This window comes from Haliotis asinina, chromosome 14 (assembly GCF_037392515.1).
Source record: "Haliotis asinina isolate JCU_RB_2024 chromosome 14, JCU_Hal_asi_v2, whole genome shotgun sequence".
NCBI classification, from domain to species: Eukaryota; Metazoa; Mollusca; class Gastropoda; order Lepetellida; family Haliotidae; genus Haliotis; species Haliotis asinina.
In genome coordinates this window covers 29,235,681-29,248,787 of record NC_090293.1, presented here as the reverse complement: position 1 = coordinate 29,248,787, position 13,107 = coordinate 29,235,681, and the positions used below count along the sequence as shown (strand labels likewise).

Below are 13,107 nucleotides of genomic sequence, written 5' to 3'. Positions count from 1 at the left end.
AATGTTTACACTGTAATGGATAGGATGGGTCCCTCTCCGATCAATAGTTAACAACTCCTAAAACCAGATTTAATCAAGCCTGGTAAACACTCCTACGTCATGGCAGGTCATGGAAGTTACTGAATAAAACATGTCGAATCCTGAAAGGATATACATGTACGCAATTCGGACAGTATTAAACTTAAATCCCATATCAACGATCACATACCAAGAACTACTATATATATGATGACCAGAGACTTGTGAGTGAGTTTAGTTTTACGCCACACTTAGCAATATTCCAGCTATTTGGCAGCAGTCTGTAAATAATTGTGACTGGACCAGACAATCCAGAGATGCGCATCGACCTATCGGAATACGATAGATGTGTGTGGACCACGTTACAATATACCCAGAGCTCCATAAAAAAAGCCCTTTAGATACAATGAGTAGTCACTAAAAACAAATGAGTGAGTGAGTTTAGTTTAGTTTTACGCCGCTTTCAGCAATATTCCAGCAATATCACGGCGGGGGACACCGGAAAATTGGCTTCACACATTGTACCCATGTGGGGAATCGAACCCGGGCCTTCGGCGTGACGAGCGAACGCTTTAACCACTAGGATACCCCACCGCCCCACTAAAAACAAAGTTATCATAATAATTTGATAAATGTTTACTCCGTTCGGTCCTGTATTGGTCTTTCTTACAGCAGTGATTAGACATTCTACTATAATCGTAAATGCTGTTTGAGATGACTTCCAGTTTTGTATCTGCCCTATGTCTGTATAAACTCATTACGATATGCATTTCTAATCATAACATTTAAGGAACGTCTTAATTGTTTATGCACTCTTCCTAAGTGTATGTGCGAGTAACTCCTACTTTGGACTAAATATAACATTTGCACTAACGTGAAAGTGATTTGTTAAAATTGTCTAATAAGAGAAGTCTATAGGACTATATATTTGTATTAACGGCTTTGGCATAATCACTTACACTTATGTGGGGTCTCTCTTTTTTTCTTTTTTTTTTTTAATTTGAAAACATTAACTTTCACTATTTCTGGATGCGATGTATTTACGAACATCAAACTTTTGGGGGTTAGGGTACTGATGACGAAACATTTCATCACTCTTTTCCAAGACAGCTTCCCTTGACAGAGATAAGGCGGGTTTAGTTACAGGAACTCAGCGTCATGGATACGGGAGGGGTTGGGGAGATGGGGCGGGGAGGCCTAGTCTCCCGTGAGCATAGCAACCAGCTGATGCAAGAAGTATTCCAGAAAGTTCTGGCGACAAAACGTCCCCTTTGTTTGAGGCAAGAGAAACTTGGAGACAGGTTTTTGTCGTAAAAGGTAAATTAGGACGTTGCTATTGCCTGCAGCAATCGGCCAGGAATTACAGATACACCTGTGTGAGCCGGCTCTCCTGGATGATAGGACCTGTGTAACGTGTTATACTTCAACCGACAAGACATAAAGTGACGTCAATACCATATGTTCCATGTAGTAGGTAAGTGTGCGCCGTTGCAGGGAAGGTACACCAACGCTTACTCTCTGAATAAGTGAGTGAGGATAGTTTTACGTCGCACTTAGCAATATTCCAGCTGTATGGCGGCGATCTATTAATAATCAAGTCTGGACCAGACAATCCAGTGATCAACAGTATGAGCATCGATCCATGCAGTTGGAATACAATGACAATGGGTCAACCAAATCAGCGAGCCTCACCACCCCATCCCGTTAGACGCCTGTAGGACAGGTGTGGGTTACTAAAGATCAATTCTTCAGCTTCTTCAGAACATATTCTCCCTGAAGATGCAATATTAAAGTAAATTTATGTAGGGGAAGAACTTTTACATTAACAAACAAACCTATTCAAATTGAAAAGGAGCCCCAGGAAGACTAGACCCTGAACCTGAGGAAAAGTAGACTTGCCTCTATTCGGACTTTTGTACTGTGGTGTATGGAAAGTATCATGGTTCAGGGACTGTGAGACAAACTAGGACATTCTTTGTCTTCAACTGTTGCTACAGAGAAGGGTTAACCCACGACCATGACCACGGCCACGCCCTACCTCAATATCTACACCTTCTCCATGCCCTCTCCCCTCAAACACATACACGTTGGAAGTGAGTGAGCGAGTGGGTTTAGTTTTTCGCCGCTTTTTAGCAGTATTCCAGCAATATCACGGCGAGGGACAATAGAAAATTGGCTTCACATGGTTTAAGGGCTCAACATTCACAATTGGAAGCATACTGTATACGAAGAAATGTGCATAAAACATAACCATTACAAACACACGGCAACAAAGGTAACTGAGTTATTTGTATCTTGATGGTTGAGTTACATATCCAGATTATTGACGTATTTTTCTCAAATAAAAGTTTACTGTTTTCATTACAGCCTGCTATGAACTTTGTTGTTGACCCTGACTCAGAAAAGCTTTTAAAATAACGTTGTTATGCCTATGTTGGGTTGTACGTGCTAATTTCGTCAAAACATATTAATATACTTATTATTTACTTTACCGCAGATGGTGGGTCTTCAACAGATCATTTCATTTGCAATTTAAATTTCATGTATATTGGTCTCGTCTTATAAACTGTAGTGTCTGTTATTGAAGCGCTCTTCGTAAATTTAGTTTTGTTTCAGTTCTGTTTCGTTTGTGCGCATGCCTGCGAATGTTTATATATGTGCGTGCGTGTGTAAGTGCATTTGCTAGAAATACTGATTCCAGTTGCATGTAAACATCTGGTACTTAACGTGGGCACTCAGACCGACCCGGCACAAAGGTTGACATTGCTGGTTACACATGCACAGATGATGGATATGAACCAGGTGTTTGTATGTGGCGAATTGCCATACCCACACTGTCACATGATTACATAATACGACTCGTCACTAACATATTACAGATGCAATAGTAACTTTTATTCGCCGGTACAATTCAGGACTAGGAAACAAAAGCAATACAATCGGAAGTGATTGGTTGTTCTTTTTCATCATCGAAATAAAATGAAAATGTTTTGATAGATTCATACCTATATTGACAAAACATATTACAGCTGCGTAAAACTCACTCACTCACTCACTCACTCTTAGTTAGATAAGCTCCTTGCCTCTGATAAGATAGTGACATCCATACCCTACTGATGAGTGGACAGAACCTATCTATCCTATGTTATTGTTAATGGGTTTTTGAACACGGTGGACTCGACTCCATGGCTTTCCTTCACTCAGCATTAACTGACCACCGTATCTGTTCGACCGTTCAGACCAGTGTGCGAAATAGGCACTAGCCCGGTAGATTTTGGCTAGTACAAATCCAGTCGGGCGAGTGCATCTCCACAGTCGTGCAAGACTGGCCTTACAAAAATGTTCATCAAATTAGCAGCTTATACCTTCGTCCAGTTTTTCACTTAGTTTCTATATGGAAACTTCGGGCTAGTGCATTGTTTTGTGGGTTAATAACTTTCTGGCGTAGCTAGCACGACTGTCTAGCGCAATACACAGTACTTCGGACACTGGTTGAGAGTAGCCACTTTGTATGTATAATTGTGAAATACTTTAGTTGGCCAACATCTTTTTACCCCAAAGAATCCAGGGAAAATTATTTAGGTATTCAGTCGCTCTCGGGATGCTGTCTGTCGGTGTCAGTTGACTCAAACAGGTCAATACAACTCTTTTTTTCAACGTACACGTGTAATATTAATTAAGTATCTCATAAAAAATAATATTCTAAGTCCGGTAGGTATTCTCGTGATAGAATGTGTGTGTGTGTGTGCGTGCGTGCGCGCGCGCGCAGTTGTAGCTATTACTCTGATGTCGTAATTTCGTAAGATCTTTTCATTAAAAAAAAACTGCGACCAAACCTTAGACTGCCTATCCAAGATACGGTTGTTTGGCACTGACCGTTATATAGAGCTGAAATATTGTTTAGCGTTCACGGCAACGCCGCAAAGCAGTTAAATGAAGTATAAACATATCAGATCAACGTAGCATTCCTATGAAACAAGGTATAGCAGTATTTTGCAATTCAAGAAAAGAGCATCCGTCATAACATTTTAGATTTTCTGCTCCACTTTGGCTTTTGAATACCCGTACTTCACAGTACAGTTCATTCAAGAGTTTTAGCTTTTAGTTTCCAAAACACATTTACAAGTATTTCATACATTTACAATTATTTTGAAATCCATACAATCATATATGACACAAAAACGACACTTGTTGTAGGATGCTTTTTAACCATATGAAAATGCAGTATGGTATTACTAAACCATTACTTAGTGTTGTTAAATGATTACTATCACCAGGGAACCTATAGGGGGAGGTGAAACTCCTCGAAAAGCCGCTGAACGTATGTCTCGGGTCGTTATGTAACCAGTGTAGCCAATATGGTGGCAGCGTAGTATTTAAGATTGAGCCCGGTTTATTTTCAACAGCTTAGTGTTGTAACAACTGAAATCCAACATGTAGAAGATAGGTAAACTATTTTGTCACTTCAGTTTAAGTTCAAATAATTGGTATTAGTGTCCGTATTAGGACAGTAGATTTGTAGAAAAGTTTCAAGTCGGTATGTTATAGCTCACTGGCTTCTATTCTCGATTCACCGCGAAGATAGACTAAACTGTGCCGATAAAAACTTCTTTCACACATTCGTTTAATTTTTAGAAGGAGAACATACCTTTAGTTGAAAGGTATTTGCAAGTAATAGTGACAGTTTCATGGCTTAATTGAGGTGTGTGAAAAATATGACATTTCGCCTATGAAATGCTATACGCCGTTGTTTGAGTATTCCTAGTTACTTCCTTAAAAGCATCTTTCACATACACCCTTAATTCATATGAGGGGAATATACTTGCAAGTAATTGTGATAGTTTCATAATCTAAAAAAAGAATGTTAGGGTATATTTGAGGTGTGTGGAAAATGTGACATATCGCAGATCTGCTCTGATCCTCCATTAAAATAATATACGCCGTTATTTGAGTGTTTCTAGTTATTACTTCAAAAACATCTTTCACATACACCTTTAATTTCATATGAGGGGAATATACTATCAGGTGAAATGTGTTTGCAAGTAATAGTGATAGTTCCATACTCTAAAACAAAATGTTAGGGTGTATTTGAGGTGTGAGAAAAATATTACATATTGCTGATCTGATCTGATTCGCCATTGATGCTTGAGGGATATAGTTCCATAACTTCTTTCTTTCTTGTTGATCTTATTATTCGACAAAACTGGAAAGGTGTTTTAGAACGCTTTGTGGGAGTTTTACACTTTATTTTTAAGGGCAGTGTGACAGTGTCAGTTAACATTTTGTTAATGTTCATTCCATCCCTCAGATGCAATAAGATATCTAAATTAATTATTAAAGTAAACAAAAATGTTTCAAAGTAGATTTTTTAAAAGGACAGCTGATGTTAACACGCGTTCTCGCGATACTTTTGCTTTCTTTAATATGTTTTGGGAAGGAAGGCCACGGTGTATCATTTATTCTTTCATTCATGCACATATGTACTTCTTTCTTTTATTCTTTTTTCTTTATTTCGTTCATTCATTCACATAATTCTTGCTCTTAATTCTTACTCTAAATCTTTCATTCATTGTAAAATTCCGACTGATACAACAAACCGGCTGAAGTTCTGTTAAACCAGGGATAATCTACAACGTATATACTCTATATAGTCTCCCTGGTTAAACACAACTGAAGTTGCACTGGGAACGAGCGAGGTCACTGTGTGCGTTGGAGCATGACGAGGCACACGTTAATTAGTACAAATGGTAAAGAAAGCAAGCGAGGGACCTATCCCTGTTGTAGAGTATCCCTGCTATCACCCAACATTGTATTCAAAATTGTTTTTAGTCAGAAGGAAGGGAGGTAACTCTAAAAACGAGTAACAAATTATATCCCCTTTGACGCAGATTGGTATGTCATGAACACAAACTCAGCTTTCATTTGAATGCAGATAAATTTCAAACTAACAAATATGTAAGACCGATGAAGTTGTTCAGGGTAAGTTATGTCCAAGTTGTTGATAATATGGCAGTGGTAAATATTTAAATATCAAGATGAAATTGACCGTTCAACATAACGACACACTGTAACATAGTCATGCATTCGCTCTTTATTTTCCTACATAGGAATGTTCTTACAGTCAGGTAAATAAATATTTTTGTGGTTTCTTTTTCGTTAAAGCGAATGTAAGTTCGCACAAGATGGGTAGAGTTCACTTGGTCGTGCTCAGGCCTGAGCGATGTCTGAAACGTACCGTCTGAAACATAGAATGGATACGGTGGTATTCCGTTCCACATAATGATTGTTCTGGTGAGGAAGCTTTAGAGGAAGAATTCCGATTTCCCTCATATTTGGGCATTGTTATTATTAGATGATCCCCTCGTACGGATGTCGACTCCATGAATATTCCCCGGTAGTTATGTAGGTCGGTAACAATGTTATTTAATATGACCTTGTAGAATAGGTGACTCTGGTTCTAGCTCTCCAGATTTGTTAGGGTTACCCATCCAAGGTGTTGTAACATTGCTGTAAAACAACCTTGATAGTAGTCAGTGTAGTTATTACACTGGCTGCTTGCCTACATGATATTGTTGGGATTAGCAACAAGTGGCTTAAAGCCATGCTTACTGAGCCTATAAAAATAATGATAATGATCATGAACGCAGAAAAAAAACGTTTAAAATCATAAAAGTCCTCGTTTGCCTTGCAGGTGAATGTACAGACAGAATGACATTGTTGTAGAAAAAAAGATGTTCCGACAAGTGTTGGGGAAATCAGCTGGTGTGTTGTTCTACTTTGTACAGTATGGAGCAATAGCCCACTGTGCTCTGGAGTTCGGTGGTGACTTTGTGGTGGTAAGCCTTAAACAATCTAATTATTATACTTATTATACTTATTATTAATCATTACACTTGAATCATTTGAATCTTGAAAGCATAAACACCGGTTTGGTTTAGACAGACTGAAGTCTCATGTACTGGACTCAGTACTTGATGAGGGGAGATCATGCACATTTTCACTTCTTTCATGCTTGTACATCATGGAACATTGTGGGTTCAGTGATTGTTGGACAGATGATACTGTGGAAAGAACAGTGTTGATTGTATGTCATATTTACATTGAAATAAGGCACTGAAGTGATGAGAGGGTTTTGAGACAAGAACCCCTGATTCTGTTTTCTTCTGGGGCAGTAGGGTAGCCAAGTGATTGAAATGTTTGCTCATCATGCCGACAACCTGGGTTTGTTTCCCAGTGTGGTACAAAGGCTGAAGCTCATTTCTGGTGTTCCCCCAACCTTGATATTGCTGGAATATTGCAAGATTACACTAGCCAGCTCACTCACTCACTGTTTATGATGGGCTACTTACAAGTCTATCTTGGGTTAACAGGCTTATAAAATTGTGTGGGAAAATGAGCTGAGAAATTAGCTGAGAAGTGAATTAGTTAGACTGACTTGAATTGAACACGAGCCAAGACACTGAAAGTCTGTCTCACAATCCCTGAACCACATTATTTTCCTTCTGCACAGCCCTTTCAGCAATGCTAAAGCCCTCATTGAAGTAATCCTATATCTCACAATGTTCAGTCTGACTCTCACTTTTCATTGGGGCTCCATTTCTGTTTATAAGGAATTATTTAATATTATTCAGTTGCTGTGTGTGCATCTTTTCAGTGTAGTGGACCATCCATGGAACCAACAATAGAGAGTGGGGATGTTGTCCTCACCGAGCACATCAGCACTTACAGGACCTTAATACAAAAGTAAGCACATTCTTATAAATCAAGAGGCACTGGGTTAGCCTAGTGGTTAAAGCATTTGTTCGTCACACCCGAGACCAAGTTCGACAACGTAAATAGGTAAATTTGATCCGAACAAGACTGACCAAGCCAGTTTGAACCTCAAATGACCTGTGTTCAAAGTATCAAGTGGGCAAGTATGGGCCCATGTTTTACATTATTCATGAAATTTTCAATTTTTTAATAGATGTTTTGCATTTTTTTTGTCTGTAAACATCTGTGAATACTGATTACTTTCAGTTACTATCAACATTGTTGTACATGTTGAGACTCAAATGTTTGTGTGTTTATTTGTTGCAAAGTGTAATTTTCACGTCAGTGAAGTATGAATGACAGTATAAAGATGGTGGTGTGTGGTCATGCACATAGAGCAGCGTTGGGCAGTCCTTGGATTGGGGACCATTCCTGGCGGCTTGACTCCTGAGAGTTTCTAGTCCATCCCCACAGTAAAGCTCCTGTGATACATGGGGTCTCACCTTGGGCAAGTTAGTTGGTTCAAACTTACCTCTGTTCACTGAGCATGAAATGGGTACCCAGTGGGTTAAGTCATGTGTCTGTTAATTTTCTAGTGCCTCACAGGCAGTTGGGTTATCAGGGGTTTGATTGTTTGTGCTATGAGCATGTAGTCTGTGTGGATTTAGTGCATCATAAATGGACTAGTTGTTATCACTAATTAAAGAAATATGAACAATGTGTTACAGAGGTGATGTGGTTATAACCCGTTCACCTGTGAACCCCCATTACTTCCTGTGCAAGAGAGTGGTTGGACTAGCAGGAGACAATGTATTCAATGGGACATCACAGACATTCAAGAGGGTTTGTATTATTTAACCCATCTAGGGTTACTCCATATGTTATTTGGGTCTCGATCATCGCTTAAAATGGCATGCTTTTTCAGTCAGTTTTTCTAGACATATTTTCCCAGGAAGGATGGGCCAAAGAACCTTTTTACTTAAAGATGTAATTCTCTAGAAAATATAGCTTTGGATGTGAAAACTATATTTTACAGAACCTGAAGACAAATTATTTGATCCAAGATTTTGGGGGACTTGTGATATTTTTAGAATTGTTATCCTTGTTGTCAATGAAAAGTCATCACCATTTTGGATTTTGAACATTGTGCAAGACCAGAATCCACTGAGACAGAAGGGTAGACTGAATGTTCACAAAACCATATTGCTTTTGGTCATGCATTTACATGCCATTCTGGAATATGTTATCATATTTTGTTTGAGTTTCAAGTTTAGTGCAATGAACAGTTTATGAAGCAAATCATTCTTTATCTTTAAGTTAAATCCCTTATAATCCTGATCACTGGCTGAAGGGGCCATGTTATAACAGAGGTTACGTAGGAAGATATGACTGGAGTAAACCCTGTGGGGAGAGAATGTGACTGACTTAGATTGTTGAAGTTTCTATCTTATATCCTGTTTGGTTAGTAATTAGTTTGTGTTTCTTTTGTTTTTTTCAAGAACCTGCCTGATCATGTGTGGTACCATTTAGTATTTAATTTAGATTCTATCTAATGAGTATTGTCTTTCAAGGACCTGCTTGGTAATGTGGGTTCCATGTAATTGCAAATTTTATGTCTTTACTGACAAAGGTGTCTTCCTTTGTTTGTTTGCACAAAGAGATACAATGTTGTTTTCTTAACCCGGAAAAACGTTGGACAAAAGTGTAATCTGTAGGTAAGCTGACCCCCTTCTGCAGACTGCTTTTTCCAAATTTGGTTTTCTATGGTAATATGTGGTAATATTTATCCTAGGTCCTGCCTGGTCATGTGTGATAACACTGAATGTTTATCCATTATCCTATCCAGTCATGCATGGCAATACATCTATCCTAAATCCTTCCTGGTCATTGTGATAACCCTAGATGTTTATCCATTATCCCACCCACCCAAGTGTGATAACATATTATCCAAGTTCCAAGTTCCTTCACACTGTGATGAGCGGCCTCGCTTTGATTTCACTCATGTTATCAGCCATTGGTTTGCCAGGTCTAACCTCTGCCTAGATTTTGGAGGCACTCATAGCACTTAGATAACTGTAGGTGCTGTATGTCATCATTACCTCACGTCATGTGTGATAACACTGAATGTTTATCCATTATCCTATCCAGTCATGCATGGCAATACATCTATCCTAAATCCTTCCTGGTCATGTGTGATAACCCTAAATGTTTATCCATTATCCTGCCCGGTCATGTGTGATAACATATTTATCCTAGATCCCACCTGGACATGTATGGTTGGAAGGAGATAACAAAGATAACTCCACAGACTCCCGGGAATACGGACCGGTTCCTTATGCTCTTATCAGGAGCAGGGTTTTCTTCAAGGTGAGTTGACAAGACAAGAATTCCACTGCTACAGTCAGGGACATGCATTTAAATCTGTATATTTTTCAAGAGCTGACTGATGACTATCCCTCATGTAAGTAGGTGGTTGGATAGCCAAGACAGTTTAGTGGTTAAGAAATATGCTTGTCAAAAGCTTGAGTTTCTGTTCCCCACAAGACTACAATGTGTGATGCCCAAATGCTGACCCTAAGGTCATACTTCTTGGATATAGGTAAAGCAGCATAAAATCTTTGCACATGTAATGCATTTTAGAAAGTGTCCAAATGTCTACAAACAGTTATATTTTGGGTCCCATTTTCTCAGCTGTGTACAGATTCTAATAATGTTTTGGTTGAATCCCTTCCAGAATGTCAAACCACTCACTCACTCACTGTGAGGTACCTAATCATCATCATCCAGATTCACACTGTGATGAGCGGCCTTGCTTTGATTTCACTCATGTTATCAGCCATTGGTTTGCCAGGTCTAACCTCTGCCTAGATTTTGGAGGCACTCATAGCACTTAGATAACTGTAGGTGCTGTATGTTATCATTACCTCACGACTCTCTAAATGCCAAGAGAGCTTTGAAAATCTGGGCCTTAGACTATTTTCCTTTAACCTTCATACAGCTAGCATATCTCTGAGGTTGTGTTGAAGTATAAACAATAGAACATGATATTAAGGTATCTGTTCTACTTTCACAGGTCCAATGTCAAGTCATGATGTATTGTTTCAGATCTGGCCGCCAAGGAAGATGGGAACGCTGGCCATGATGCTGGATCAGAACAGATGACCTCAGCCAATGTTTCCATCACATGCAGCCTTAGAAACTGTTTGGTTTAGGACTATTCCAGGGGATAAATGGAAACCTTATTTTTACTGGTCCTCAGGGACTATAGGAAGTCCTGCTTGTATGAGGCAAAATGTTTACTAATGTCAGATCAGTAAATTTGTTTATGGCAAAACTAAAACATTGTCTAGTTCAGAATTATGGCCTTCATGTGTTACCATATCCCTTTATCTATATGACTCATAATAAGTGATGAATAAACCTATATTCCCTTAACATCTTAGCGTGGCATACAGAAGACAAACAGGGAGAGTTCTATGGAAACATGTATACCATTTCTTTATTATTAATACCAGCTGATATTTATAATATAGAACCTGCATATCCACAGATCTCTCCATGTCTCCTGGATTTGTTAAGTTCTTTTCTTCTCAAAGAAGGTGCCTGTTGTTTTCATTTACCAACTGCACAACCTGCATTATTCTTTTCACAAGTTTTCATTGGTTGGTGAAATGTTTACTTATTTCTGTAATTTTGAGATTACCAGACCCATGGAAATAGATCAAGGGATTAGTACAGGTTTACCAGACTGTATTGAAATTTTTACACTTATCTCATGTCTAAGAGGCTGTACTGGAAGGAGAGAAGTGGGGAATGTTCAGGCAAATGGTACAAGAAAGGCCAAAATCGTAGTTTGCAGTTTGTTTCCCATAGATGGTCGAATTGAAGAGAGAGTACAAGACGTGAGATAGGATAAATATATACATGCACAATTTATTGTTAACATTTACAAACTGGATTTTCTACCAGTCAGAAAGAACAACTATCATTGGATTATATCTTCTTGTCAAGATCTGGTGTAATAGTGTGAGGGCTGACATATACAGTAGAAGTATGAATTACAAATGACTTTGTTATTTGGGTTTTGCTGTATATTTACCTAATGATTTGACATATATGACGTAAATGCTTGACTCATCATACCATATATTGCAATACTGAATATGGGTGGAGATTTGCCTGAGGCTCAGCTATTTGTTGTGCAGAGTTGCCTCCCTTGGATGTCCCAGAAACCTGTGATTGTGGGTTCAATTTCCAGTCTCCCTGATAATGTTTCTTGGATTGTCAGCAAATTTTCAGTGTAAATTTAATGTCTTGAACCAGCATTACCTTATACTTTACTCTATACCAACCTAACATGCTCTGACATGACTGAAATATTGTTCAATGTGGCATGACTTCAATCTCACCTGCTCCCTGTATTCCGAAATGTATTTGATTGTTGGGTGTAAAGTCTCCATGTTCCTTATGGACCAAACGTAACAGAGATTGTTGCTGTCAACAAATTATGTTCACTGTTCTCAGGGAATTTCGAGATTCAACCATTTCAAACATGAGTGACATTTATAATGAATAAAATCAAAACAATTTCTCAGCAGTTTGTTATCATTTGTATCCTGGTCATAGTTTAGAATGTTTCAAAACTTATAATTATTGAACACATCATTTTTAATGACTTTGAGCAAGGCACATAAGCACTTTTTTGTCAGGCTATAAATTTCAAGATTTCAAAAACAGTATGGCGATGGCTAGTACTTTGTGTGGTCCAAAGCTGTCTGTGACTCAGTTTTACCATTCAGCCGAATTTGTTTTTACACATTTCACAGGATCTCTCCCCGATAGATCATGTTTGGGACGAGATGGAATGATGTCTACGCTGTCTTCCTCATCCGCCAGTTAACATCCTTGACCTTGCAACAGAAATTGAGAGAATCTGGCTTGACATCCCACAAGGCTTACTTGCACGTTTGATAAGCACTATGCATTGTCGATGCATTGCAGTTCTCAATGCCGATGGAGGACATACATACGACATGGTCGTTTGATCCCTGTCCCCGCTTGTGGACTCTTGACATAATTGTGATAGACTTTTCAACTGAAATTCTCCTGACTTTTTATGGTCTCATGATCCTTCCATTAAAGTTTATATGTACCTTTGACATTGTTATCACACTTATCAACTGGGATAAAATTTTGACAGTGCACAGTTTCTTTATGTGGCTTGTATAAAATTTATCATATCAAGTCATAAACATGAAACAGCATAGACTTATCTTTACTATGTTATAAGTATGTGATTCATGAAAAATAGGTACTGACATCCCATCTAACCATATC

At 38.6% G+C, this 13,107-nt stretch overlaps 1 protein-coding gene across 1 annotated transcript; it reads left to right on the top strand.

Moving 5' to 3' along the window:
* Positions 1-5,870: 5,870 nt before the first annotated feature.
* On the top strand, positions 5,871-12,359 carry LOC137261198 (mitochondrial inner membrane protease subunit 1-like). Its single transcript, XM_067798900.1, has 6 exons — positions 5,871-5,997; positions 6,710-6,854; positions 7,673-7,761; positions 8,499-8,613; positions 10,027-10,137; positions 10,876-12,359. The coding sequence occupies exons 2-6, from the start codon at positions 6,714-6,716 to the stop codon at positions 10,930-10,932; spliced, it is 513 nt and encodes a 170-aa protein (XP_067655001.1). The 5' UTR covers positions 5,871-5,997; positions 6,710-6,713; the 3' UTR covers positions 10,933-12,359.
* Positions 12,360-13,107: the final 748 nt, after the last annotated feature.